Genomic DNA, 23,788 nt, shown 5'->3' with positions numbered 1-23,788 from the left:
AGTTATGTTCTCTTGATGAAGATGATGTAAACAAGACACATTAAAAAGTTGCAATGAAGCCAATAGAATCCAAGACGTAAAAGATAGATTTATATCATTGAATTGAAAATACCTTTAAAGTTATATCAGATACAGAACATTTCTTTGCAAATGCATTTAAAGTCCTTTAATCATGTAAACCCTTAGATGAAAAAGTCACAAATTGTTCATAACTGTTCTAAAAGGATTTCAAAAGATGTTTTTAAGGAGACAATGTACCAGTCATTACCCTAGAATACAGTTTTGCATTTAGTTGAGGATGTTCTTCAGATTTGTCCAACTGAAATCCCTCATGACTGTTCTACATCCTGTAAAAGTTGGTGTTGAAAGAAGTTTTTAACCTTGGATGTACATAAGCTTTTGGAAAGTGGTGGTGAAGATTATATAGTCGAGGCAGCATTGGATAACAACAAGGCCAGATATGGTGGCAGACCACTACATTTCAAGCCACTTTGTTGGATTGTTACCCTGAAGAACTGTCAATGAAAGTTTGGCAAACGATCAGTGGATACAAGAGCAAAAAGGGCAGAAAAATATCAATGAAAAAAATGAAAAAGAGTACAGATTAAAAAAAGTCAAGAGTTCCTGATAGGAAATCCGACTAAAGAAACTGAAAAGACTGACACCCTGGAAGAGAAAGAATTGGAGTCAATAATGAACATCAGACTACAGATGAAGAGAAATCAGATCCTTTGGAAGAGAGACTGGATAAAGATACAGAAAAAATGAACTTAAATGTATGCACAGGATTAGACAGAACCTAAAACCATGTTCCTTTTTAACAGGCCAAAACTGTAAAAGATAAAATCTGGTATAGCATTGCTAATGTTTTAATAATATTGTCACCATCATATCTTGTAGATGTGTATTATGTAGAGAGCTCATTGTGGAAAGAGGCTAGCTGTAGATAAATGAAATGAAAATGTAAAATCCATAAAAAGATTAATGCTTTCTATATGTTTGAAATCTGGTCATTTACAAATACATGTACATGTTCTAGTTTCACAATTATTTCTTCATTAAAAATTAGTTCTAGCTGATCTAAAACTCATCTATGTAAACCTTTGAATCTTTTAAAGGTGTCCTTTGTGTTATTTTTTGTCATTGGTGTTACAGCTTCTGTTTGGATATGTAAATACACAAACAAGTACTGATCAATGATTCAAAGTCATGTGATAGTAATTATTTATTATTCGGGCATAACAATTTGATTTCATTTTTCTACTGTCATATATCTTATGATTGGATAGTTATGTCTATGTCGTTACTGTTTTATCCTTGGTGTTACTAGTCAGACTCGAAATGTATAATGAAAGAAATCCCCCGCCAACTTTTTATGTTAAAACCATATACTCTTATTTTCACCTCTAGGGTAATTTCATTACTATCCTTTTCGGAAGGAAGGAGAACAACTTTATCATTTCTTTCTAAGTATTACACAAAATATCCTTAGTGTAACCTTTATGTCCTTTGTGTTATGCAAATATCCTTGGTGTTACCAACACATTTTTCCTATATTTATGTTCTAAATCTTTATACAATTTTATCGAAACTTGCAACACAATACTGTCGTTTTCTAATACTAAGTTTATTTGCAAAGCAAGTATTTTGTGCTGAGGTAAATGATGTATGCCTTAAGTAAACGTGTAAGATATATACAAAAGTTACAACACTTACAACTTCCAGCTATACTTTATCTGATAATTTTCTGTTATGAAACTTCAGTTTGATTCAATAGAATAATTTTATCACTATGTTGAGATTGTTATTCTAAAAACCTTAATTTTTTTTTTTAATTATGATTTTACTATGACTTTTAACTAAGTAACACCATGGACATTTATTTTTGGGTCCATGTACATATAATGTTTTTTTTAGTATATGTTAATAGAATTCTTTGTGCTTTAACATTGTTTATGCATCTATGATGTTTGAATGCTAAAATAAAACTTTAAAAAGTTTAGATTGCCACATTTATTTTTGCAAAATACTGGTGTTGGAATTTGGACAAATTTTGAAAATGACTCATATAAATTCGAAATCTTGTGATGTGTGTTCTACAATTTAGTGATGCGTGCAATAATATTGCATGACGCAACAGAAAAGTAAGGACAATTTTCATTGGTTAGAAATAACGAAAGTAGCCGGAGCGGTGATCGACATCGTAATGCACACAACTTCCCAAGTATGAAATTGGCGAATTCAACCTAAAGTCAAAATTATAGGTAATAGAAAAATTGTTTTGGTATCACGAAGCACTAAGTCAGTCATAACGTGAAAAGTGGGAATCAAGAAAATTAATTTGATTTGTTTGAAGGTATTTTAACACACTTCTTCTTCTTCTTCTTCCTGTCAAGTGAAGGGCCGCTGCTGCGGCATTTTCTCACGACATCAAAAACAATTTAATGGCTAATTGCTGGACTGGAGAATGTTTTATCCTATTTTTACGTCCTCATATTGTAGTGATGTTGATTAATCGGTATGATTTATTCTATATAGATGCTAGTTAGAATAATCTAACTGTGTCTCGGAACAAACTCTCACCACGCAGGGTTCGAAATTGGCCCATTGACCGTAGCACTAGTCCAGGGACGTGACGACTTTGCAATAAATAAATAAATAAATAACACGACAAATTTTAGGAGAAGGTGGCTGTCAGGAAAAGATTAATTGCTATGCATCATTGATTATTGTCATTCACAAATTTGTCCAATTATTTTTATAGTAAATGTATTGAAAATTTCCCAATATTTTAAAGCTGTTTTTACAGCCTGAAATAATAAATTCAAAAAATCATAATATATGTAATGACATATCATATTCTTGACAAGCAATAAACAATGATAAAAATTATTGTCGCATATCTGCGGTGATTTTCTTTGATCTTTCTGTGGTGATATATCCCATATCACATGTATGATAATACTTTCCAAACATGTTTCAAAGTTTTTACACTCTATATTATACAGATTTAAAGAACAGTTTTATGAGCTCATAAGTACATGTATATTAAATGGTTAATTTATCAAAACCTGCCACTAAAAATTCAAAAGTCTTAAGTTAAACCAAATTGTCCAGGGTATTCTTAGTAAAGTATGTCAAAGGTCAAGGTCAAATGAATTGTAAGGCTGGTATTTTTTCTTATGTTTTATGACAATCAGTGCACATGGTAAATAGCATAAAATTACCCCTTAAAGGTCTTATGCAAGGAGATAGCCAATCAAAATGAACTCAGTCTAATGTAGTTCTATGTATATCTATAGAGACAATAATATTTCTTTTCTTTTTTCATTTTCAGCAACTTTATGTAGGTCTACAGTTTTAATTTTAGACTCATGCACTAGGAATATCATATCAGCAGAATTGTGCCACTGAATCAAAGGGAACTCTTTTTTTTAGGTACGCATGATCGATGTAACTTCCTCGATGGTGTGTTGGCTGTTTGCCCATGTGTATTTCAGGGTATAGGTATGTTTACTCTCAATTTTCTTTCTCAAAAGCCGCATAAGGGGTATATTTTTTCTGATCTCCTATTTTTGTCTAAGCATTAATCTTTTTTCTCATTCATGAATTATCTGCTGAGAGTCTAGTTAATTAATTTATTTAATTAAAGCTATATAGTAACATATAGTGAAATTATTTCCTTATGTGAGACCTAAAGAAAAATCAGGTTAATCATTTTTATGATAATTTCTTTTATTTCAGGAGTAGCCTCCCCTTTTAAAGATCCAAAATGGTGATTTTACAGTGCGGCATGCAGTCTGGTCATCAACGGAGAGTTTTGACACCCGTAATACCCATATTTCTACCATTCACCTCTGTAACCTTTGTTGAGTTCATCAGACAGGTAAGATAAACAATATTGTTAATTGAAATAATTTTATCAAGATAAATAGAATAATTAATGAAAAAAAAAAATTACATGAACAGACTCCCTCATATAAGAAAATGTCACATTTTACACATTGCAATTATATATCATTTACATATCCACATTTTCCCCATTTACACATGCAGTTGAATAGAGTTAGTGCTTAATAATACATAGCAAAAATTATTACATGTAAGACAATTCACAAAATACATGAATGCATTAAACTGTGAAATACAGATTTTGTACATTTAATTAAAATGCACAGCATCAATACCCCCCCCCCCCCTTCACTATCTTGCAACTTTCTTTTTAATTCAAAGTCACTAGGCAACAGTAAAGATTTCCACTTATTGCTTTTCAGTCTAAGACAGGAAGGTTGAGGAATAAAGTTGACAGGACATCCTGAACTGTCCTCGGTACCAGCTTATGAGGGAACCAGCTGCAGTGGACAAAGCACGTTACATCATAGGATAATAGGTAAGTCTCCGGAGTAGTGTTTGTAGCAATTCTCGTACTTGGTCCTGCATCGAAGCTTCAGGACTATTGATATTTATCTCTGCATGGATTCTCTTATGGCTTTGGTTCTTCCCAGAAACATGTTACTGGTGGTGGTCCCTATATTCTTCTGGCTTTTGTGGTGAGGAATGTTTCATTTTTAGCTCTTTTCTGATCACATTTTGTCCGGCGTCCGTCTATCTAGCTGTCTGTCCGTCTGTCTGTCCATCTGTCTGTCTGTAAACTTTTCATATTTTCGACTTCTTCTCAAGAACCCCTGGACCAGTTTCAACCAAACTTGCTACAAAGCATCCTTGGGTGAAGGGGATTCAAGTTTGTTCAAATGAAGGGCCACGCCCTCATTCAAGGGGAGATAATTGGGAATTAATGAAAATTTGATGGTATGTTTTAAAAATCTTGTTCTCAAGAACCACTGTGCCAGGAAAGATGAAACTTATGGGGAAACATCCTCAGGTAGTATAGATTCAAGTTTGTTCAAATCATGACCCCCTGGGGTAGGGTGGGGCCATAATGGCTGACCAAAGTTTAACATAGAAATATATAGGAAAAATCTTTAAAAATCTTCTTCTCAAGAATGTCAAAGCCATAATTGATCCTATTTATATGGAAGCATCCTCAGGTAGTGTAGATTCAAGTTTGTTCAAATCATGACCCCTGGGGTAGGGCGGGGCCACAATGGAAGATCAAAGTTTTACATAGAAATATATAGGAAAAATCTTTAAAAATCTTCTTCTGAAGAACAGCAAAACCCTGATTGATCATATTTATATGAAAGCATCCTAAGATAATGTAGATTCAAATTTGTTCAAATCATGTCCCCCGGGGGTAGGACGGGGCCACAAGAGATGATCAAATTTTTATATAGAAATATATAGGAAAATTCTTTAAAAATAACCTTCTCAAGAAAAGCAAAGCCATGATTGGTCAAGGGACTACTTTTGGATTTAAACTTTTCAATAAAAAACCAATTTTTATTTTTTCCTAGCCACAGTGCTCAGGTGAGCGATGTGGCCCATGGGCCTCTCGTTTTTTAAAAAAAATTATCAATCATTAAAAATAAATAAATCACTCGTAAAAAAATTTGCTTCATATTTGAAGTGCTTTAAACCGACCCTTTGATGAAAGTGACCGGTGTTTTTTGCACCAAGAGTTAGCAAATCTTGGAAGGTTTATTGGTAAAATATAAGAAGGAAGTTATGATTTTGGTGTTACTATTGTTGTTATTTAAGTTTGATTTGATTTTTATATTAAGAGTATTATGAAACTGTTATTTTGTTACTGACCGATGGTTAATTTTCATTGTGAACAAATGTACAAAGATGAGGAGCATAATATAGTTGGCTATGTATATTGCCCAATTTTTGAACATACTATGTAATAAATATTAATAACAACCTTTGAATAATTGGAAAGACAATATTATAAATATGATAGCATTTTTGTACATGAGCATACATTTTTGAAAGGAAAAAAAAATCATTCAATTGCATTTAAAAAAATATTTTGTTTCATATTCTTGTGAATTATCAGATCATTCTTCTATTATTTAAATACTCTGTCATTATGAAACCTTGTTAATAATTTAGTAAATATTAATTGTACATTTGCACCAATTTTTCCATGGCACTTTCACACTAAGAATGCCACGTACAAAATTATATACAGGAACAATTCTGAACAAATATATGCAAGTGAGTTGTAAATTTGATATGTAATGCATACATTACAAAAACCCATTACAGTGTTCACTAAAATGAAATGTATGGACTCTTATATTAATTACTTGGTATATGTGATATGGATATTATGGATGTTATTTTTGAGAATGACACAAGTAATGAAATTTTTCAGCATTGAATTGGATTCTTGAACCAGAGCCATGTGAACCTGGTCCACCTGTACCTCTCATTGAAGACCTGTTAACATCACCAGAGTATGTTCATTCTGATACCCCTATGGTATGGTTATGACATGCATTATCCCTGTCAGATGAATCCATTAAAAGAGCTGCATTGGCAACGAAACAACCCAATGTGGTCGATTGTAAGGAAATACAGAATATCAGCTTCCAACTTTGGTGTAGTTCTCAGTTCTAAGCAAAGGCGGTAAGACGTGTTATTAAATTTTTGCGAAATAGACTTTTTAAATTACAGTCAAACTTTGTTATCTCAAACCCATTATCTCAAATTCCACGGATATGTCAAAGTAATTTTGAAGTCCAAACCATTTATAAAAGACTGGGACATTTTATTCTCGATAACTCTCTATGTATTATTCTTGAATCCACGGATATTTCCAACATTTTTCTTGGTCTCATTGAGTTTGAGATAATGAGGTTTGACTGTAATGACTAGATATTTGTACATATAGATGCAGGAAATATAAGATTAATAACCAAAAATCATATTTTCTTCTCCAGATTGACATTGTCACTCAAGAAACGACTGATGTCGGCTTACAATCTGGAGTCCATCAAGGCTGTTGCATGGGGTGTCACTCATGAAGATGATGCTTTGAGAAAGTATGAAAAGGACTTTGATGCAGCTGTAGAGCAGTCAGGTATACAACACAAAATAATATTCCTTCAACCTCTGACATGTTAACATTCATTGTGTCAAAACAAATAACAGGACTTATCCTGGTGACAAACAGAAATCAATTACTGAAGTCTAATTGTAAAAAAAAAATATTCAATTACCAACATATTCCAGAAAATTTGCTGGAAATCTATTTGAAGTGGAAGGATTATAAAAGCTCTACTTAGACTTTGTTTGCATTACAAAATCAATTGTATTATGGTTTGTTTGCAATCAGTAGTATTATAATTTTTTCTGAAAGGGATATGGTTGCATGAATCTGAAGTGTTGGGAGCTTCACCTGATGGCTTAGTTGTTCGACCACCAACATGCAGTGTATTTTATCAAACTCCAGAAGCCAAAGACGCCATTCCTGATATTGTAGAGGTGAAGTGTCCATATACAGCATCGTCTTCAATACTAGCAGATGGGGCACAAAATTTGAAGGATTTTTCTTAGGTAAATAACATTAAAAATCTGTATTGTCCAGTACTTTGAAATTAAAAATCTTGGTGAGTAAATGATTTCAATACATGTATTAATTTACAAGTGCAACTGTTCAATATGGTATGAAGATATTGAAAAAGGAGGGGATATGAATTGGTATAACACAACTTAAGTGTTTTTTGATTTTCAAGATACCCTGTGCCTGAAAACCAGTCACCCATACTATCATCAAATTCAAGGCCAGCTACACATATGTAACAAAACATGCTGCGACTTAATTGTGTGGACAAGAGTAGACTGCATTGTGATTAGAATAGTAAAAGACATTGAATGGACAGCAAATGTTTCAAAGCTGATAGATTTCTACTTTAACATTTTCATTCCAGCACTGATGGAAAACTGAGTTCTGGGTTGAACTTCTTGACACTTGGTTTTGTACCTCTAGAATTTTCTAACAATGGAAAATGGGTAATCATGTTAAATGTGTTGAATGTTCCTAAGTCTTATAAATGTATGATATGATATGTCACAATCCATCATAAAACTTCTGGCTTATAAGACTATTTTAAATAACAATGATGATTAATAAAATCTATGTACTACATAAAAAAGAATATAAAAATTTAGAATCATTTTATTAATGAATTGAAGATGCTATTCTCAAAGTGAAAATGTAACATTTTTGTCTTTCTTAATAGATAAATTGTTGAAAACATGAATTTGTTGAGTTGTGCTTTAAAGGTAAATATACTTGAAACTAGAGATTTAAAATTATAAGTAAACCCTCTTCCAAATTATATTGTCAAATGAAGAATGGAATTGCCAAACATTCTTGTAATAAATCCATGCTAACAAAAGGGATTTTCATTTTCTGAAGTACATGTATTACAACATACTACAAAGTTAACAAATATAACCATTGAAATTGATAATGAATCAAAATTTGCTTATCCCTTGCACTTTGGTATGAATATCTTTACTGTTTAGTGTAACATACTGTCACACACCAATGCAAATTTATAATAAGTACAGTTAATTCTCGATAAACCGCCACCTTTTGTAATTTAGAAATCATGGCGGTATAACGAATTTGGCGATGAATTGAATTTTCCATCTTTTAGGAAATAAGAGTTATCGTTCTTAGATACACCATTTAGCGTTTCTATTCTTATTATTACATGTACATGTATATATAAACATGTTTCTAAATTTGAAATTACTTTAAGTAATTTTTTTATGTACAATTTTGCTGAAACAAAATATTCAGTTATGAAATAAAGACAAGTACATGTGTATGCATTTAAATCTGCACGTCTAATTTTGAAAAAAAAATGATGCTGGGTCGATCGTCGCGATATACTGCCTATAGTATGTAAAATGAGTTCTTGAATAAATTCATTGTTTACATCATTGTTAATGAAACGTTCACAATTTCTGACATAATTATTTTTTAAGCAAACTTTGCATTGTTTTTAAAAGCAGAGATCATCAAAATAATATCGTTATTGGCGTACTTTACAAAGACCGCTTTCGTGGCGAAGCCTTGACTAAATGATTTTATTAAACAGAATACAAAATTATTCTAACAGTTCATGTTAAAATTATTGTTTACTTAATTGCATGTACCTTGACTGGCTTTGCATGCTTTACAACAGGGATAGCGTCTACCAATTAGCCGCGCTTCAATGACCACATTCACCTGTGGCGGTATTATCGAGATAATTGACACTTAAAAATGGACGTTTGTTGTGAAAACAGGGTGGCGGATGGCGGTATGCGAATTTGGCGTTACAAAGAGAATTTTATATAGCAGGAAAAACGTTCTTGGGAAATCATGGCGGTATTGCGAAAATGGCGATGAATCGAATGGCGATAATTCGAGAATTGACTGTACATGTATCTTTAAGTATTTTCTTTCAAAAGTGGAGCTTGCAAGTTTACAAGACAAGAACAGAGTTGAAATATTTTCGTTGAGATTGGTCTGTAAGTAGATGGGATGTGACGGAGAATCTCGTAATTCTTTATCCTCTCGTTGGCTCTTTCCACATGAATACATGCTTTAGCAATCTTGTAACACAGTGCTGCTTCTTGTTTGGTAAACTGGCCTCATGTCGATAAAAAAGCTGGTATATTTAAGCAGACACCCTGGGGCAACTGGTCATGAATGGTGAAACCTTTGTCCGCCAAAATAAGGTCTCCAGCTTTGAACTTTCGTAAAACTTGGCTGTGACGTACAATAGCTACATCAGAAGTAGAACCTGCATGGGTACAGCATGGAGCAAAATGTAAGTGCACCGTTTGGAGCCACGCAAGTTACTGCTTTAACAGTATGGCGACTTTTGTACATACTGTAGGCCATGGTCTGATTGTCCATATGTGTTGGGATGTCCTGGGTTGTTTCAATTGCATCCATGGATGCTCTAGCAGAAGAAAAATCCTCAAAAGATTTTGGCAGAGACCCTGAAAAAAAGTTGGAAAAAAATTAATTTGCTTATTTGTAATTGTGTAAAAAAAATTGTGTTAGAGTCAAACTTTCAAGAATACAATAAATTTAACTGCATTAAATTTTTGCAAGTCATTATGATAAATTTTAAAACAAACCTTTGCATTTAAGCTGACTTGGAAAACATTCATTGACTACGGCATCAGACAGCATCTTGTGTAGTGCATGAACAAGGGTATGAAAGATGTTCGAAATTATTGGTCGACTGACACAGAATCTATGAGCCAAATCAATGTCCCGTAGATTGAGTTTTGACTTCATTAGTACAATGAGCAGTTGGTCCTCTGTTTTCATTGAAGGAGTCCAGCCATTATAATAATCAAGTTCAAATCGTTGTAACAATCTAAGATTTCAAATATGTCATACTGTAGGGATGTATACAAAAGCATCTGAAAATAAATTTGTTTTAATACTGATTAAAATATTTCCAAAAACTGAAAAGATTGTAGATAAATTAGTTTTAAGTAATAACAATATTAGTCACAGCAGTCAGGTTTGCTACTATCCATATTATGCATTTATTTAAAAACTCTTGAAATGAGACATTTAGTGTTCTGATAATTGTCATAGAGTAAAACATGGTTTATACAGAGAAGGTTTTAGATATTATTCACCCAAAGAGCAAATTAAATGATTTTTTTCTCTGTTATTTTAAATTGCATATTATGAACTCAACGATAACTAGATATCATTGAGATGTTGGCCATCTCAAAGGGCCCCGCGTTCAACAATGAACATGAAAATGTAAGGTCGTTTAAAAGGGATTATTTTGAAGAGGAACATTTGTGTTATACAGTAAAAGTCATTTAGTACGACTTCACGGATACTGCAAATTTACTAATATTTATCGAAGTTATCTTGTATCCCGGGTTATATAAATTTACTGGAATTAAAGGCTAAGAATTATGCACCAAACAAAGATTTTAAACAGAAAGGGTAATTCTGACCATGACCTGGAAACTTTGACCAAGGTCACTGCACATCCATTGACCAGTGGATCTCTATGAGTGAAGTAATAGCCAGATTGGGCCAACGAGAGAGAAGATATACTCCGGACTAGGATTTTTCATATAATTCTGCTATGACCTTGACCTTTGACCTAGAAACCTGGTTCAAGGTCACTGCACACCGGTTACCCAAAGACACTCTCTGGATGAAGTATGAGGCAGTTTGGGCCAAGGAGAGAGAAGATATGCTCCAGACAAGGATTTTTCATATAATTCTTCTATGACCTTGATCTTTAACCTAGAAACCTGGTTCAAGGTCACTGCACACCGGTTACCCAAATGCACTCTGTGGGTGAAGTATGAGCCAGATTGGGCCAAGGAGAGAGAAGATATGCTCCGGACAAGGATTTTTCATATAATTCTACTATGACCTTAACCTTTGACCTAGAAAAATTGTTCAAGTTCACTGCACACCCTTTACCCCAAGGCACTCTGTGGGTGAAGTATGAGCCAGTTTTGGCCAAGGAGAAAGAAGATATGCTCCGGACAAAAGATCTCGGACGGACGGACTGACAGCTAGACGGACGGACAGACTGATCACTATAGGGCGCCCGCCGAGCGGGGCCCTAATAACAATATATGTTAACATAAAAGTCAATCTAAGATGTCCATCCCTCAACGGCAACAAGTTTTACTGAAATTGTTAGGAAATAGGAAATCACAATTGGAATTCCTTTAAATGTACCTTCTCTTCGTTGTATTTAATATCGTGAATTGACATTGGCTTCCTTTTACTAGACTCTATTTATAGGGCAAGCAATTCCTTTTCCAGTTGTTGTATTTCTGTTGAGAGGTGCTGCATTTCTTGAGTACAGTTAAATGTGCAGGATGCTGAGTAGTTGTGCTCTGATATCAACTGAAAATATATTGTAAATCATGAGTAATTCGATGTACAGTTAAAAGAACTGTTATATTATTAAATTCAAAAATTATTGAAAATGTTTCAGTGTTGGTCATTTGTCATCAGTGGTGTTTTAAATGAGCTTTATACTTTTTCTTGATCTTGACATTTTGGTGCTTGTGGAATCTGCAACTGGTCCATCTGTGAAGATGACAGGGACTCCTCACTTTTGAGTTTTTTCCTCCTTTGTAAAATAATTAAACTTGAATTATTTTTTAATTCAGTTGTAAGCTACTCTGTTTATACATATACCCTTTTAAAGATTTTTAGTAAAATATTCTCAATTAAACTCCACCCACCCACCATCCAAAAACAAGATGTCGGTCATATTTTGAAAAATAATTTCACCTTTTTGTACATTCAGGATCAGAGAAATCCATGACCTTTCCTTCATTCCATGCAAAATATGCAGGGTCCCCCTCCTTCTTACCATCCTTAAAGTGGCAGGAGCAGATGCGATCATTCTGATCTCCTGGTTGGCGATCAGCTTGTCTAAAAATATATTATACAAAGACTGAGTGAAGGAGAATTAAAAAGCAAAACATGTTCATTTGGCATGTTATTATCAAATCACAGTCTAAATGACTTATTTTTTCATTATTGTTTTAAATGTTACATTTACTTGCAAGTACAAGATAACCATGTGCATAACATTTAATAACAAACGGTAGCAGTACTTGGTAGTAATAATACGAAATAAAATGTAATAAAAACAGCTGTTAAACAAAAATTAACCTTGCTACAAATTGCTCAGTTTTTGTAGTATATACTCTTCATTATTCTTCTGCTATATTGATTACGACGAGATTTAACTTTTTAACATGTATGTATAAATATCTGACAATGCAGCATCGTGACATATCGTTACAAGTACCTACAAATTTTGTCAATATATCTACGTTTACTGAGTTTTTTCCCTAGCAGGAATATCTCCATCATGTCACCAGGGTCAACACTCGTGCATCTCATAATTAGTGCTGTAATAAACAAACTGACTTTTTTCTCACCTGCATAGTTTTCCCGACAACAATCGCTCCAGCTACTTTCGTTATTTCTAACCAATGAAAACTGTCCTTACTTTTCTGTTGCGTCATGCAATATTATTGCACGCATCACTAAATTGTAGAACACACATCACAAGATTTCGAATATACATCACAAGATTATCGAATATACATCACAAGATTATCAAACATACATCACAAGATTTCGAACATACATCACAAGATTATAGAATATACATAACAAGATTTCGAATATACATCACAAGATTTTGAATATACATCACAAGATTTCGAATATACATCACAAGATATTGAATATACATCACAAGATTATAGAATATACATCACAAGATTTCGAATATACATCACAAGATATTGAACATACATCACAAGATTATAGAATATACATCACAAGATTTCGAATATACATCACAAGATTTTGAACACACATCACAAGATTTTGAATATACATCACAAGATTTCGAACATACATCACAAGATTTTGAATATACATCACAAGATTTTGAATATACATCACAAGATTTCGAACATACATCACAAGATTTTGAATATACATCACAAGATTTCGAACATACATCACAAGATTTTGAATGTACATCACAAGATTATCGAATATAGCAACGTTTGACATGCCATACAGTTTTCTCATAATCTATTCATAGCAGATGCTTGAAATTTTATTACCGACTTTGTTGAGGCATGCCATATGGTGGGTTAAATTTTGATATGAATCTGATGTCATCTTCATCTGCCTGTAATTGAACTTGTGTAAACAGTATATTAACATGATAGTGCTTATTTACATCAGAACGGGGGTATTACTAGTGAGCACTGGCTCACAGATTTCTTGTTTCTTTTAGCTTATTGTGTCGATCCTTTCCTCGGTAAATGTATGTGACAATGTGGTCCCTGTGTGATAAGGTTTACCTATGGTATGTCTTTATTATACGCACACAGATTGCCATAACGGCTGCAGATAAGCATTGGAGTCAACATGTGCTTGTTTTTGTTTTTCGTTTTACTCATGTTAGGGTTTGGAAACGTCTGTTTTACAGTACAAGGTAGGCCAAGGGACATCGATGGAGGGCCGGGTCATTTTAAAGATTTCATGACAAAAAAACTATAACTTGATTAATGACTGCATGGGGGGCAGCTTCAAATGATAAAGTTTAAGGAATTTTGTAGGTCATACAATTTAATTCATATACAAAGGTGTCGGAAGCAAATTGAATGGGATGGGGGGCTAATTGAAATAAACAAAATCAAACCTGGAAAAAAGCAAAAACCTTGGGTGGAGGAGGGTCTTTCAGTACCATTATAGGTTGCTATGTGTCTGTTGAAAGTGGGGGGGGGGGGATAAATCAACAAAAAGCGACGGTTAGGGAATGTTCAATGCCTATACTACATATCTATTTTTATAAAGAAAGTGAGGGCTACCCCCCCCCCCCCCCCCCGTTCCGACGCCTATATATACTTGCATTATTATATATTAAACAGAAAGTGCATTGCAAGTCTGATACACATTCCTTTAATAAGGGGTTTTAAGATAAGCGAGGAATCGTCTTCTTACAAGGATGTTCAATTTTATAGAAATACACACACGTAGTCACTTATTTCTTTTCATGGCATTCTTATGCCCTCTTCGAAGAACATGGAAACATTGTTTTGCTGCTGTTGTCTGCATTTCGGTCGGTCAGTGGTCTGTCTGTCTGTCTTCCGGCCCACCATCGATTTCCGTTCATTTTGCATGATATACTGAAAAGAAGTTTGACTTTTGTGAAAGAAATTATGCCAAATTCTGTTTTGGGTACGATCAAGCAATTTTTGATAAATTTATGCTCCTTGAAGGACTCAGATAAATTCCAAAATTATTTACAGTTTCCATCCACTTTTTTTCTGAGGTTGTAGTAAGACCCCTTTTTTATTTCTTTGTAAGTCCATGACCATGACTGTCCCCATCCGTGCGTTGTAAACGGTCATCATTTCTGCTACCCTCCGCCCTGTCCACCCCCGGCATGTTCGGACCCTGTGTACGCCCCGGGACAATGTTGTACTGTCTGTCCAGATGACTGTCCTCACGGAACCTGCAGAGTGGGAAACAGGACTATGTGTTACCCTGTTCCCTGCCCCCTCCCCCCGTGTGATAACCCTGTCACCACCCCCGGGGACTGTTGTCCACATTGTCCGAAAGGTATACGTGTTTCTCTACTTCGTGGAACATTTTCAAATAATTTTCTTCTTTTTACATTTTGTGTTTCTAGCTTAATTGACATGTGTGAATTCATGAACCCTTTAAAGCAAAATGTTTATTTCATTGATAAAGGGGCGTACTTCATAAAATAAATAAATATTGAAATGTATTGTGTTGACAGGTGCACGTGTGTGTGTGTGGAGAGGGGTAGTCATATTTAATCGTTTCTAACTTATTGAATTCATTAAAAAACATGCATGAATTTCTAGAGAGCAGAAATAATTTTATTTCCAGACTGTCCTCATCCATGTGTCGCTGGAGGAAAGACCTACTGCCACCCAGTACCATGCCCCCACCCTCCGTGTGACAACCCCGTGACCACCCCCGGGGACTGCTGTCCTCACTGCCCGGACATTCTGTAGATATATGTCAATAAACCTAAATATAGATCATTGATCAGTCGACTAATGAAATCATTGATGAAAATGCACAATGAATTACTTTTTTTTCCCAAAAACTCATGTACAAATAAATACTGTATGTGATATACTGTTTGAATATTTTTGTAAAAGAAATCATGATTGTAAAAGGTGTCATACAATTTTTTTCAATTTTTAAAAAAATCAAAATTCAAGTCTTTAATTAATTTGGCGGATAAAGCACTGGTAACCGGGTCAAGGAGGGTCTGCCCCCTTTGATTACAAAGGAAGAGTACTTGTCAGTTTCATCACATGCATATTTACTCCAGCTTGAAAAGTGAGAAGGTATATATGTAGTGATCGGAATGTCCGTCCGTATGTCCGTCTAGCTATACGTCTGTTCGTTGCACTTTTCGGGTACCCATCTCTTATCCGCAACTCCTCATACCACTGAATAAAATTTATTTTACGTTTTGGGTTTCCGGCCTATAACAAAATATCAACACTTACTCCCATTCTTTTTATAATATTGAAAGGCGCCCATGTCTTATCTGCAACTCCTCCGAGTCCTATACAACTGAATAAAATTTTATGTCTTAGATACTTTCACAGATTTTTTATAATAATTACATTACAGTGGCGGATTCAAGAATCTTGAAGGGGCGACCAGTTTAGGGTTGGGGAAGGGGCCACAGCCACCAAAAACAAAACCAAAACAATTTATTAAAACGTGTATTTTTTGAACACAAAAAGGGGAGGGGTGTCTGTGCATAATATGCCATTACGCATCTCCTTTTTAGACGGAGGCTTAGCCTCCGCTCTATTGGTACCGCTCAGCTGCGGCGGAAGGGAATTTGCGATCGCCATCTAGCGGCAAATCACGTTAACTTTGATTAGCTTGGTCCCCCGGCTCATTCTTTCCAAGGCAGGAGTACATGTAGTCTCGTTCAACCAGACCCTCGGCTGTCTCCGTAAATCTCCGACCACCCAGAGGGTCTGGTAAAGATACGTTTTATCGTTTGTGACGCCAAAACGAGGCTTACCGAAATTCTGGTAAAGTTTTTGATTGGCTGAAAAGAACACACCTACAAGATTTAAACAAATACATGATGAATCATCAGAAAAATAACTTAAAGATGTGAAAGTTATATGTCTAAAAGTTAAAACCGTTAGAGAGGAATTGTTTACGGTAATGCCCTTCAGTTATAGGTAAGCGTGTTTTATTATGTTTTGCAAATATTCTGTACGAAAGCAAAAGTGAAAGTAGAGTAGCCCTACCTGCGTAATACACATTCCTTCGATTGATATTGTAATTTCTTGTTTGGTATCCCTAATTAATGACCAGTTTATTAATATAAAGTCACAATCAAGCAGAAGAAACGTCTTGAACGTTTGATTACAAAAAGGATTTTTAAAATGAAAACAAAAGAGCGCCCTCTGACGGTTACAAACGCTTACGTGATTCTTTACCAGACTCTCTGCTGGTCGGAGTTCACGGAGACAGCCGAGCGTCTGGTTGAACGAGACTAGAGTACATGAAGCAAAACAGGGACAGGGAACCAGGCTAAACTTTGATAAACTGGCCTGCCTGTCTGATATCGGATATGCGCTGTATACAGACAGGTGATCAGTAATGTTTAGAGTCCGCTGCTGACACGCTCATTGGCTGATAAAAACTGACGCTGACATAGAATTTAAATTGTCGGGGAAACCAAAACAGATCACCGAGTGCAGTTCTCTGCATCTGCTTTTGATGCAATTAATCTAATTCGGTCACAATATTTTCCACATACAATACATAATTCTTTTTTTTTCTCATGGACCTATAATTATCTCACACCTTTCGCCTCGCCTGGGGGATTTTTAATTAGTTTGCGAAGGTCCTATCACATTTATACCCTACATTACCTAGATAGAAGAAATCTGCATCATTGTTTCATTGAAACTGACATATTTTAAATGTTCACTCACTGACTCAGCAGAGAGCTGCGGCTTGTCTGTTTATAGCTCTGCTGCATCTATTTATAGAATTCCTTATCACATGTTTCAGAAGTTAGATGGGACAAACTGACCCGCATGTTTCTATGTTTACATGACAAAAAACAGTGGCTTGAATCTTACTTTGTGGTGTAAATTTAGTAATATTATGGCTAACCTGTGCAAAAAAGGATGCAATAAAACACTGTTGTCATGGAATCTGCAATAGTGACTCAAAGTATGCCCAAAAAAATATATGCAAGGAGTTGAATTTGTTAGATTTCCCAAACCTTGGAGAGATATTGAAAAAGTGTCAAGGATGGGTGAATGCTTGTAAACGGTTCATTGGCGGATCCAAGGGAGGGGGGGGGGTTCGGGATTTGGAAGCCCACTTTATTTTTTGTCAAGTGGAGAGAGAGAGAGAGAGAGAGAGAGAGAGAGAGAGAAACGTTTTCCGAGAATAAATAAAAATACATATATTTGTACGTCTAGCTTATGTATTGAATAGATAGATTCTCACACATTAATTTTCTTCCACTCACTTTCAAATGATATGATTAAAACGGTTCTATATTATCTGAACCGTTTTAATCATATCATTTGAAGGAACTTAAACACGCAACTCTTTGTTTTAAACCCAACCTGCACCCACCACGATTTTTTTTCAAACTCCAAAAGAAAATTCTTTGTACTCTTTGGAAATGCTGCAAATCCATTTAATTTTAATTAAGGCTTCAGTAGTTTTTTTTTAGTTTTTTTTTTAATTCGGACTGGGGGACCATTTCAAAGAAATAAATAGATTTTCAACGAAAATTGGTATTATCCGTAAAATCGCGTATAATACTGGATATTAGGGTATTGTTGAATCCACAATATCTAGTAAAGGCGGTGTAATCACTTTATAAAACTTGAACAATGGGATGGCATATTTTGCGGAGCCAACTTTCACCTAGATGCAAATGTTTCTAAAGGTATCACCAGTCAAGTAAGAATTTGGAAGTCAGGATTAATGCGCACAGGACAACAAATACCTGTAGAGCTTAGTACATTTCAAGATCTGCACCCAAACAGGCGTTTGTTCTGCTTAATATTTTTCATAAAGTTGGAAATATCTGCATCTTCTTTATGTTCATACCCAACACAACAGAATTGTTAATTAAAAGTTGAATGTGCATGTAGATCTATGCATTGATATATCTGAATGTTTGTATCTCAGCTCCTTTTAGTCCTGAAGAGTTAAAGATACTAAAGTACTTTTTGGCTTTCTCACATTTCAGGAAGCTCTTACCATGAGTCACTAAAGAATTGAAATTAATATAGTTTATTGCAATTAGAGTGGTTTGTCCTTTTGGTGAAAAATAGGAATTCAGTAAATTACATAATTAAACATTAGACCACAGTAACATAAATGAAGAAGATGTGTTTGTGAAACACTGTTCCCCCCCCCCCCCCCGTGTGGTAATTTAGCGAAAATTAAACTTTTCTTAAATGCAAAATTAATATATTGGTACCAAAAGAAGGGTATTCTTACTGTAAATACAATAGTGAAATATGAAAGTAGGCTAAGGTTAAAGTTACTCCATAAGTACGGAAATCTCCAAGGTAAAGGTCAAAAGGTCATGATTTTTGGTATGCAATGAATAAAAGGTCTTTCCACAAGGAATACATATGTGAAGTATGAAGCCCTAACCCTTCAAAGGTTATGACAAAGGATAATTGTTTTTAAAATAGGCCAAACTCCAAGGTCAAATGTCTTGCTATAAAATGAAAGGCCTTGTCATAAGGATTAAATTTATAAAGTATGAAAGCACTAACCCTTAACCTTTAAAAGTTATGGTCAAAATTTGCTTTATAAAAGTAGGTCAAACTCCAAGGTCAGAGGTTCAAAGTTCTTAGTATCCAATGTAGGGTCTTCTTACAAGGATTACATATGAAAGCACTATATATCCCTTACCATTCAAAAGTCATGGCCAAGGTTAAAGTTTTTTCATAAGTATGGAATCTCGAAGGTCAGGGTGAAAAGGTCAAGTTTGTTAATATCCAATGAAAAGTCTTTCCACAAAGAAAGCATATATGAAGAATTCATGTCCTGGTATCTACTTTTCAAAAGATATGGCCAACTACCCTTAGGCAAATGTTGGGGTCAGAATATGAATAAAAAATTCCCGAAAAGACAAACAATCATGTACATTCCAAGCCTCCGTCTATCAGTACTTTCAGTACTTTGATTTTACTTTTTGATCTGACATCCATTTCGGATCTCCCAGAGTAAAACATTGACTTTGCCATTTGAATCGTATGGGAGTCAGGGGTATCATTTGTTGAGTAACCGATCAGTACTAACAGTACTTCTATTTCCATTAGCATCACGAGAAGGCAAGCAGCTGGACCATAATACATGCACCTGCCAAATGAACTGTAAAAGTTTCTCTTGCAGAAGTTTATATCACATTTTGAAATAGGTGTTAATGCGGCATTTAATGTAATTTTGCTTTCCATGCAAAAATGTCCTCCAAATTTTACACGGTACATGTTTTTCACTTTGACCATTAGCCGCAGAACTTGAGCGTTATGGTTTTATACTAGTATTGACCATAACGCTATATATATATATATATAAGCTACAGATCCCCTAAAGCAAAAAAAGTGCAATTTACGGCGCAATATTTTTTGCGCACTTTTGGTGAGAATTTCTCCACTTTTCAGCATCTGTCAATTAACTACCTTTCACTCTCTAATTCTAGGCACATTATTTAACTATAATCTGTATATTTTATCCATCTCCCAACCCTTTATAATCTTCTCTACAAGTGATAAACTAGCTTGATTAAAATTATTTGTTAGATTGCTGAAAATTCACTTCAAGCGAGTTTATTGCCTATAGAGACAACTATAAATGGTTGGGAGGTGGATAAAATACATAGTGCTACAAAGTGTGTGTAGAATTAGGGAGTGAAAAGTACTAGATTGACAAATGCTAGAAAGTGGAGAAATTCTCCCCTAAAGTACGCAAAAAGTATTGCGCCGTAAATTGCACCTTTTGCATTAGGGGATCTGTAGCGTTCGTTATGGTGAAGATTAATATATAAAACCATAACGCTACATGCAGTTCTGCAGCTATTTGACCATAGGCGCTTGGTTTCAGGACTTTTTATATACAGTCATTTTTAAAATGCGAATTTTTATTTTTATATTAATGAGGGTATTCAGACACACCTAGAAAAATACACAATACACAAAATACACCATCCTGAAACCTCGGGTACCTGTGCCTGAAACCAAGCGCCTATGTGTTTGACAGGGAAACGTGACTTTTATCCGGATGTGATCGTTCTTGTTTGGGTACTAATATGCTTTTGTTTATTTCCGATTAAAATCGAAACACGACACCGACTGACAGTTCTAAGTGGCACTGCACTAGTATTTCGACACATTCTGTTTAAATGGTCTGATTAATAATAAACGGTAAGACAAGGCATTGTTTATCGATTATTTACTCATTAAAATTGTATTTGGAAGGTGTTTAATTGAGCAGCTTCAGAATTCAGATTTGCCTAGTGTGACCTTGTGCTAAAAAGGATTTTGCTTATGTCATGTTCTAAAATTGCAACTAAATACAAAATTAATTTATTATTATTCCCACCCCGCAAATTCAATTTTTAAGAACACAACACCAAAAAAAAACAAAAAAACAAAAAAAAAAACAATATTAAATTCCTAAAATTTAAGTAACAAATTGTTAAATGTACACATGGTGCATGTAAGTCTTTTTTTTTTTTTAATTTATATAAAATATTTTAAAATGATTTTATTCTTATGAAAACGTATCCTAAAATGTTATTTATCTTTACACTTGACACTTGTTTTCAGCCTGTGAGTACGTGGCCAAGAAGATTGGCCGCGCTCTGGGCGTCTCCAAAGATGAGGCATCGCCTCAGAAAACGGCCAGTTGTTCCGGTAAAGCGGGACAGGAGAAGTACCGACCCCTAAATAACGGTAGGTGATCAGAGAGGAGGGGTAAAGGGTTAGTTACATTTACGTGGCGCATTGCACACACATATTTATGAATAACATGTAACTGTGATGACTGTAAAATTTATACCATTTGTGACATGATCTGAAAAATAAACAAATTTGAAATGTATGTAATTTTTTTGTAACCATCTAAAAATATATTAATATATTATGTGTTTTGTGTTTTAACCTAGATTACCTGCATATATATGATTTTAAAAAATATGAATAGGATGTGTTTACAGAAACTTACAGAGTTATATTTTTCAAAGAAGTACATTTCAGTTCAAAAACATTCTTGTTTTGATTTATATTTTTTATAACACACTGTTTTCAATTTCTTTTATTTTATGTCTTAATAAAATTGGTAAATTACATTATAGCTTAGTATGGAGATAAATTTATGGAATGCATGGTTTGAATTCAGGGCAGATAAGTTTTTGATTTATAAAATTCAAAAGCTTAGGGTAACTAAGTACATATTCCACTTTAAATAATATGTTTTTTAATCTACAGAGAGTTCTCAAGGGAATGGTTACTCAGAAGGAGTCACCAACGGAGAGAGGCAGGCGTGTACAAAGTCGACAGGATGAGGCTAAAGAAAGGCAACTCCTGTTGCCCTAAATGTCACCGATTCTACTGCAGATTTATCTCTCTTGTTTTCATCTAGTGTGTGTAAAACAGGAATAATGATAAGTCAGTTTTAAACATGATTAACTTTATGGAATCTGACTGTGATATGATGGTATATCTGCTGTAGAAAATAGTGATTTTGATAAACTCAAAAGTACATAATGTTATGTTTTTTATGATTGAACAAAAAACAAAACACATAACCAAAAACATGTGCATGTACCTCCTTTTCTGAAATTATTTTAAATTTGAATGATTTTTAACTTACTCAGGAAAAATGCTTAATTTTTGTTGTTGTTTTTATTTTGAATGACTGTTATATTTGTAAGATTCCTAGATTTAGGTTTTATAACCCCCCCCCCCTCCCGATTCATTATTTTACTTTTTAGATGATATCTTAAAATACATATAGGTAGTTAAGTGTTTAAAAATATCTCTTATGATGCAAGGCTATTGTGAAAAAAAACTAATTTTATCAGTCTTACCTACTTCACTTGCAATATTCTTTTAAAAAAATCACAATTTTTAATGTGTCTGGCATAAAATTTGGAAATTATTTTCAATACAACCATAGATTTATAGCAGAAAATTATCCTGGTTTGATATTTTTCTGATTAAGCATAATTGACATATTGTATATATGTGATTAATATACACTCTGACATTTACAATGTACGTTCATGATTTATATCTTTAACATCTTAATTTTTTTCACTGTCATATTATTTTGATATGTATGTCAAATCTATTTTATTGTTTTATTCCAGAATTGTCAAAACAAGTGCTAATGATAAGACTGATAAAAACATATCTTAGATATGAAGTCTGTCTTTGATGATCATCACTACATAGTTGAATGAAACAATAAAATATTTGGAATTGTTTTTCCTTGGTTTTTGAACACGTATGTTTGTTTAAACTGTTCCTTCAACAAGTATTTTAAACTGACTCAATGAGTAAAAATCGATTTTTTCTTTTATAAAGTAAAAGATATATAACATTTGTAAATACAGTTGAATTACGTGTCAGATATTAACGTAAAAGTGATAGATGGTGGGTAACTCAGTACCTGGGAACAATGATACAAACCAAATGGAGTACATTTAACTCGTGCATCTTCAGATATCAGACTCGGGGGACAAACCCCCTCGTCTGATATCTGAAGATACACTCGTTAAAAGGTACTCTATTTAAAACATATGATTAAAGTGAAATTTAGATAAAGTTGGCTACATTGCATATTGTATAGCATCCAAAAAGTTAGCTGCAGATCTGTAGCGTTATGGTTTTATGTATTTGTCTTTGACCATAACGCTACGGATCCCGTAATGCAAAAAAGGTGCAATTTACGGCGCAATATTTTTTGCGCACTTTTGGGGAGAATTTCTCCACTTTCCAGCATCGGTCAATTAACTACCTTTCACTCCCTAATTCTAGGCACATTATTTAATTAATCTGTATATTTTATCCATCTACCAACCCTTTATAGTCGTCTCTACAAGTGATAAACTCGCTTGATTAAAATTATTTGTTAGATTGCTTAAAATTCACCTCAAGCGAGTTTATTGCCTGTATAGTTGGGAGGTGGATAAAATATACATTTAGAATATCTTGAAAAATTATCAGTAGTTAAAGTGCATTGCATATGTCCTTAATTCTAGATGAA

At 34.1% G+C, this 23,788-nt stretch overlaps 1 protein-coding gene, 1 long non-coding RNA gene and 1 pseudogene across 2 annotated transcripts; all 3 read left to right on the top strand.

Moving 5' to 3' along the window:
• The first annotated feature begins 3,772 nt into the window (after positions 1-3,772).
• Positions 3,773-7,464, top strand: LOC134239709 (uncharacterized; annotated as a pseudogene).
• A 6,411-nt stretch (positions 7,465-13,875) lies between these two features.
• On the top strand, positions 13,876-15,610 carry LOC134239669 (cysteine-rich motor neuron 1 protein-like). Its single transcript, XM_062721836.1, has 3 exons — positions 13,876-13,949; positions 14,825-15,079; positions 15,374-15,610. The coding sequence occupies exons 1-3, from the start codon at positions 13,883-13,885 to the stop codon at positions 15,499-15,501; spliced, it is 450 nt and encodes a 149-aa protein (XP_062577820.1). The 5' UTR covers positions 13,876-13,882; the 3' UTR covers positions 15,502-15,610.
• Positions 15,611-20,789: 5,179 nt separating this feature from the next.
• On the top strand, positions 20,790-23,006 carry LOC134239661 (uncharacterized). The gene is made up of 3 exons (XR_009986265.1): positions 20,790-20,940; positions 21,346-21,471; positions 22,006-23,006. It is a non-coding gene; the product is annotated as an uncharacterized LOC134239661 (long non-coding RNA).
• Positions 23,007-23,788: the final 782 nt, after the last annotated feature.

The sequence above is a fragment of the Saccostrea cucullata genome, unplaced genomic scaffold (assembly GCF_032062105.1).
Source record: "Saccostrea cucullata isolate Sc308-1 unplaced genomic scaffold, CSIRO_AGI_Scuc_v1 ctg1222, whole genome shotgun sequence".
Lineage (NCBI taxonomy): Eukaryota > Metazoa > Mollusca > Bivalvia > Ostreida > Ostreidae > Saccostrea > Saccostrea cuccullata.
Note: the sequence above shows the minus strand (reverse complement) of the source record. Positions and strands in the feature narration are given on the sequence as shown.